The sequence below is a fragment of the Carica papaya genome, chromosome 9 (assembly GCF_054855325.1).
Source record: "Carica papaya isolate Zhongbai chromosome 9, ASM5485532v1, whole genome shotgun sequence".
NCBI lineage: Eukaryota > Viridiplantae > Streptophyta > Magnoliopsida > Brassicales > Caricaceae > Carica > Carica papaya.
The window spans coordinates 916,230-923,076 of NC_142317.1; the positions used below are offsets into that span (position 1 = coordinate 916,230).

At 35.2% G+C, this 6,847-nt stretch overlaps 1 protein-coding gene across 1 annotated transcript; it reads left to right on the plus strand.

Moving 5' to 3' along the window:
- The first annotated feature begins 1,941 nt into the window (after window positions 1-1,941).
- Window positions 1,942-6,392, plus strand: UBC10 (ubiquitin-conjugating enzyme 10). Its single transcript, XM_022053439.2, has 5 exons — window positions 1,942-2,080; window positions 2,219-2,296; window positions 4,099-4,226; window positions 5,195-5,299; window positions 6,005-6,392. Exons 2-5 carry the CDS (start codon window positions 2,227-2,229, stop codon window positions 6,146-6,148), a joined length of 447 nt encoding a protein of 148 aa, XP_021909131.1. The 5' UTR covers window positions 1,942-2,080; window positions 2,219-2,226; the 3' UTR covers window positions 6,149-6,392.
- Window positions 6,393-6,847: the final 455 nt, after the last annotated feature.

A 6,847-nucleotide genomic window follows, 5' to 3' on the forward strand; every position in this document is an offset into this window, starting at 1 on the left:
GCGTGTGGGTTAGGTATGTGAGTATGCGGGGCATATTGAGTAGGGACGATGTGAGGTTTCCTTAAAAGTGATTGAGTTGGGGACGTCGATATTGGTTGTCGTTACTTAAAAACGATAAGTCGATCACCGATAATGGTGATGCTTGGGGGGTTCCAGATTGGTAACGTGTTGAGTCGCCGATGTTGGTGACAAAAGAAACTAGTAATAGTGTGTGTGGGTGGCCAGTTAGGGGTCGAGTCGGGGAAAGGTAAAAAACTGTTGCCGGTACTAGTGACGGATGAGGGTAACAGTGTGGGTGAGTGGTCGAGTCAGGGTCGAGGGGGTGATGTTAGGGGGTGACCACACCTAGTATTATTGATAATTGATTACTAAGGAGACGTGGTAGTACCGTAGAGTTAGAGGAGTAGTAATGGGGGTGGTAGGTAGGAAGAAAGCATGACCAAGTTAACTAGAAGGGAAAACATATAAGAATTAGGTTTTAATTGGGTTTCTACATTATACTTGTGGTTTAAATTTACTGTACTTACTTATATGTACTCATTTTCTATTATTTACAGATGAAGTCGGACTGGATTCAAGATCGGAGTTGCCGGTTTCTAAACCTACCATATAGAAAAAACGAAGCAGGGTTTACTATTGGTAGAATTAGATACTTACATAGTTGTTAGCAATGTAAATCGTATGTAAAATAAGGATTTATGAAATTCATACTCTACTGTATTTATCCGTTTACGGTTGGGAATTTCTATTAGAAATTAAACAATTGGTTGCACTATTTTTTTTATGTGTGTGATTGATTTGAAATGAGATACGAGTGTTATGTATACTAATCTATTTGAGACTACGCCGCTGAAAGAAAAAAAATAAGACGTTACACGCGTGGCACTGAGTCAGCGTGCCTTACCACGCAACGCGTTTCGATTCGTCGAGACTGTTGATTGTGTGGTTTTACATAACTAAAATGTTATTATTTGTATTCTGACTCCCAGTTTCTGATTTTTTTTTTTAAAAAAAAAAACACCTCCCGAACTTAAATTTTCATCAATTTTTTTTAAAATTATTTTCAATATCATGCATAACCTATTTTTTTTTCTATAATTTTATATTAAATTAAAATTATTAATTTAAAAAATAAATTTTTATACAATTTAGAATGTTAAAATTAATTTCGGACTAAATTCTGAATCCAGATATTACATATTTTTTATTTCAAATGAGTTTAAATTTTAAGATGACCAAATAAATTTTCAATTAGGTTAGTACCATAATATTCAATTTAACGTACATTTTAATTAATTATTTTTGAAGTGAACGAATTTTTATGAATATAACATTACTAAAATTTTAGTAAATATTATTAAATAATTATTAATATAGTGATTAAATAGTTAATTTTTTTGTATTATATTTAAAAAAATATAAATATAAATTTTATAATATTATAAATATATTATAAATTAACACCGAATAACTATATTTATCATTCCTTACTTGTCTTAATGCGAAAACCACAAAAAGAGTGATAAAAATAAAAAGTTAACATTACAATAATAACCCTGGTCAGAATAAAATTTACATATTTCGGATTCGTCAAGGACTCAAAGATGACTTTGACCGACCGACGCGTCTGCGCGAGCTAGCAAGTTTGACTCGCGGGAGGCTCGAGCGACGACGCCCTGCCGGTCCATCCGCGTCAACAAAAGCATACGACGTCGTTACGTGAACAGTACGGAATTTCCTCGCATCAATTATTTCGTGCATCAACTAATTTCGCGACGGCCACCTTTCGGCGAAAATTTTGGTGTCTTTCGTACATAAAACGCGAAGTGGGACCCACACGCAGAAAAATAAAAATTAAAATTAAAATAAAATTAAAATTAATCCAATCGGACAGCCATCCACCAAAAAAGCCGGTTCACTACGGCCATCTATAAAACTCATCACCTCGCCTAATTCCACCTCCTCCTCCATTTTCGTTTCTCCCTTCTCCTCCTCGTCTTCCTCCCGTACATACACCCTTAGCGCATAACGAGAATAAAATTTAAGAAAAAAACCAGAAAGGAGGATCTTCTAGTTTCAGGTACGATCTCATCGTCATCTTCTTCCCTTGGCTGTCTCTCTGCGTGTTTATATATTTATCTGTGGTTAGGTATATCCGTATCTGTTAGCATTTGGTCGTTCATCTGATGAAAGGATATATTCGTGCTTTGGATCTTAGGTTTTACGATGGCATCGAAACGGATCTTGAAGGAATTGAAGGATTTGCAGAAGGATCCTCCTACATCATGCAGCGCTGGTATTGCATTCTTATCCGTTTTTTTTTTCTTTTCCTTTCTGATTTTCTGTTTGATTATCTTTTCCTCGTTTTCGATTTATGTAAGGCTCTTTCTATTCTGATCTCTACTCGTTTTGTGTTTTTCGCCTACTTTTTCATTTCTATTTTCGACATGAATATTCTTGCGATGTGAACACTACGTCTACAGCTGTGCGTGTTGAGTGGTTTCTCTTTGAGATTTGTTCGACAACTTCTTGTCGAATTTCGGATGATCGCTTAGGCTGTGGCACTTTTAGAAGATATTAGGGGGTGATTTTTAGTTATTCGTCTTTCTAACAGAGTTAGTGGTCTATACTTGATCTTAAATGGCTTCTAAATGATTGTCTTTGATTATCAGAGAAGGATACAACTCGTGATAAGAGTAAGATGTGCGCAGTTGCCGTTTAGGCTGCTCGTTTTTAATTCTGGAAAGATTTTCCTCTACTTCTAGGAGAACTGCTGTATTGTGCATCGCCACTTGCTTATAGCGATTTTGAAATATTCTTCTGCATACTTGATATGTCAGGTTTGCAAATGAAATTCAAGATGCAAGATTGTTTTCCAGTTTATTTCAGAAAGAAAAAAGATTGTTTGTCCAGTATTTTTCCTCCTACACCTTGAGGTGGAGTGAGAGGCGCATGCACAAAGATATCTTAGGTATTATTCTAATTTTAGTTCTTTGTGCAACAATGGGTCATATTGAGAAACGAACTTGGAAGTGGATAGTGGTTGTTTTGCTGGAGCTCATGAATTATTACTTAACGAGTTGGTACTTCAAGTTTTCTGGATGGCAGAAAATTACATATTCAGATGAGAAATACAATCTTCACCCTCGGAAATCTCATCTCCTATTGATGAAAATATTTCACATTGCTTGATTCTGATATATTAATTTGGATCCCAGTGGAGCGTAAGAGTTCTGGGTGAATGCTTGCTTTTCCTTCAAGCCTGGCTGATTGTCAGCTAGTTTGTTATAGTTATGATAAGATGATCATATGATCAGAAGTTTACATCGGTGGAGCACCATTCCTTTTTGATGAATGCAAAGCTTGCTCGTGCTAATTGTTAGCTGTTGTTATAATTATGTGGTTATAAGTGATTATAAGGTAAGAAGTTTGCTTAGAAGTGATTATGAATAAACTGTATTCCTTATTTGGGTCTGTACGTGTTCACTATGATGCAGAATTTGGTTAATTGGGAAAAAATAAATGGGATCTTTGCCCAATAAAAGTGCAAGCTTAACTGCTCTATGTCAAAGATTACTCTTGGCACGTATTTTTTATGTTCTCTTGCTTGCGTTGAAATTGAATCTGATTTGTCAATTGGTTCAAAGATTACTCTTGGCACGTATTGTTTTGTTTTCTTGCTTGTATGAAATTGTATCTAATTTTTCAATTGGTTCAAATGATTAAATCATAAATGGTTTGTGGGTCCAGCTGGCCGACCTGACCAGGTTTTTAGAACTTATTCTATGTTTCTGTTTTTGTCTCATTTGAGAACGTAATTAGAAAGTTGCCTGAAACGGCTTTCAGTTAATGCTTTATAAGGGTAAGAAATTTTAGTAAATCATCTTTTCTCTTTTCCCATGCAAACTTTTCTATATTTATTTTTGTTTATTATTTCTTCTCTTGTTTATTTCTGTTAGAAAAATAAACAAGTATGTTTGCTGCTCCTGTGAATGTATCTTTTTGGTAAATTTGTTAATTTAATGTCATGGAAAATCTTTTGTTTTCATTGATAGTTGTAGTTATTCCTTTCTTTTTAAAACTCGTGTAATATCACAGGTCCTGTTGCAGAAGACATGTTCCATTGGCAGGCAACCATAATGGGTCCTCCAGACAGTCCTTATTCTGGAGGTGTTTTCCTAGTCACTATCCATTTTCCTCCGGATTATCCATTTAAGCCTCCCAAGGTACATCTTAATAGATTTATGTTTATTGTATGAGTTTCATGGATTCATATCTTTTCTGTTGGTTCTAATTGCTTATCACTTGAATGAAAGGCATTAGCTTTCACTGGAAAAAGGTAGCACTTTTATCTATATTTCTGCTTTCATAATTATGTAATTTCCTTACTTGGTATCAAAAGCACCTGGCTGGGTATAGCTTCTATCAGTTGCCTACAATTTTTATTTCATCATATTACATGATGTCAATTTTCCCGAGCTTTTCTGAATTTTCGCTGCTAAAAGGACTTACAGAAGGCGTGAAGCTTCTGATTTATTCTATCTTTTCCATCCAAGACGACGATGCTGTCCTTTTTGCAGAGAAGTTGTTTTTAACAATTTTGCAGCGGAAAATGATGAGAAAAATTGGTATCTCTTTTTTTGGCAAGGCTAAATAATCTTGAATGAAAAATAGAAAATGTGCTTCTGTTAAATATCTTGAAACTACTTGCTGTTTTCTGGTACCTAGTGCTTGCAAAAGAACTTATTTCTGTTTTCCTTTGAACTTGAGAGATATAGCCCGTGTTTGGAATAAATAAAAAAGTATTGTGAAATTCATTTGCAAGTCTGAACTTTAAGTGGGACAGTGTGTGAACTTATATTAGAATGACAAAAAAGTATTCCATATGAAATTGTATTTGGAAGTGAAACAATACCTTTCCTAATCCGATTAATTATATTATATTTGCAACTTATTTTTTCCAATTTTACACAGAATTCCATGTGGGGTCACTTTTTGTTATTGAGGAAAGATTTTCATTGTCTTTTAGTTAGGTTAAGTATGGATTTGCAAGTATATTCCATAAAAGTTTATGTTTTGTTCCAAATGTAGCTATAATGTGGATGACTCTCTGCAAATACTCTAACACTTGCATGATTTACAACGCAGAAAATTAAGCATCCTCACTTTTTTTTTACATGAAATGATCCTGCAGGTAGCATTCAGAACAAAGGTATTCCATCCAAATATAAACAGCAATGGTAGCATTTGTCTTGATATCTTGAAGGAACAGTGGAGTCCTGCACTGACCATTTCCAAGGTTCATTCTCTTTAACTGTTAACAGCCTTAATCTGGGAGTAGAGGAATCTTATCCTAAGACTAGTTATTATATGCTGTCTCAATTGACTCTTTCTGCAAATGATAGTGGGTGGTTTTTTGTCCTTGAGTGACCAAGTAGTACAGCCTGCTGAGTTATGGTAGCTAGTTTGTTATCACTTTTATCTGTGTGCTTGGTGGACCAAATGATCCAGCCAGCAGTAGTTAGAATTCGCATGGTCCAAGCACTTGAAGTATTCCTTAACTACAGTCTGCCCTTTTGGAACTGAGACTTACGTGCCTAGCTTTAATATTTACCGGGTCCATACTTATGGCCTCGTTTAGCTATAACATTTATGGGGACCATTGCATGTAGGAGTTGCAGCAGTTAGTTAGCTTAATGTTACACATATACTGCCAGATTATTTTGCAAAATACAATATGATTTTTTTAGCGTGTGTGCACCATAACGACACATACTGATGCTGTTTTTAGCTATGATATGATTTTTTGGTAGAAATATTTTTAAGTGAGCTGTTCATGTCAGTTAAAAGTTATTTGACTTTTGTATCCACTTTAACTGGCTTCATCAATTTGGGACAAAACACGTTTAGCATTTCTGATATTTTTATAACGGGAGTTTTTCTCTTTTCTTCCTGGTTTGCCGTTGATGGATAAATGATGAAAATTTTCCCTTTCATATTTTAGGTTTTGCTATCAATCTGCTCATTGTTGACGGATCCTAACCCTGATGATCCCTTGGTGCCGGAGATTGCTCACATGTATAAGACCGACAGGAACAAGTACGAGACGACTGCCCGGAGTTGGACCCAAAAATATGCCATGGGCTAGATGAAGGGTGTGACATGTGGGAGGATAGGTTTGGGGGGGTGGTGGGGAGGGGAGGCCCTTTTCCATTTTAATATTTTGATAAAATCTGTACTAATGTTTGTTTTATGTCCTTTGAAGCCTAAAAAAATGGACAAAAAAAGAAAAAGGTCCAAAACACGACTTAGTGAAAGGATAAAACACGTAAGTTTGTTTTAATGTTGTTGTATGATGATGGATAATGCAAAACCAACTCTAGAACGTGGAATTTGACCTCCCCCTACTTCTGTTCTTTTCAATTTAAGACTAAGAGAGGGACAGAAACATCCCATCCCAGTTCTTCTGACAGCTACGCTCGGTTTCCTTTCTTCTTCCTCAGCCGCACTAGGTCCTTGATAGGAAATTGCACTTGCCGCTGAGTCGACTCGGTCCCTCAATATATTTTTATTAAAGTATGTTTTGGGGTTATTTTTTTTTTTCTTCTCTAAGAGGGGTAAACATGCCCTCCTAGTTTTAACCTTCTCTGCTTAATTGAATCAGAAGATTTTAAAATATTTTTTTGATGTTTTATAGAAAATAATTCCACTCTTCCAAAACCCACCATCCCTTTGCTTTCACTTAAAATCTTCTCTTAATATCATCTTTTAAAAACTGTTGGTTATTTTATAAATATTCTTATTCTATCTTAAACCCAGAAAGAATAGAACCAAACTTTTTTTTTTA

What these genes read in the sequence shown, in the direction of transcription:
- UBC10 (XM_022053439.2), top strand. Translation starts at nt 2,227, where the DNA reads ATGGCATCGAAACGGATCTTGAAGGAATTGAAGGATTTGCAGAAGGAT. An exon ending in TCCTACATCATGCAGCGCTG is followed by an intron (nt 2,297 to 4,098) that starts GTATTGCATTCT and finishes GTAATATCACAG; the next exon opens with GTCCTGTTGCAGAAGACATG. An exon ending in ATCCATTTAAGCCTCCCAAG is followed by an intron (nt 4,227 to 5,194) that starts GTACATCTTAAT and finishes ATGATCCTGCAG; the next exon opens with GTAGCATTCAGAACAAAGGT.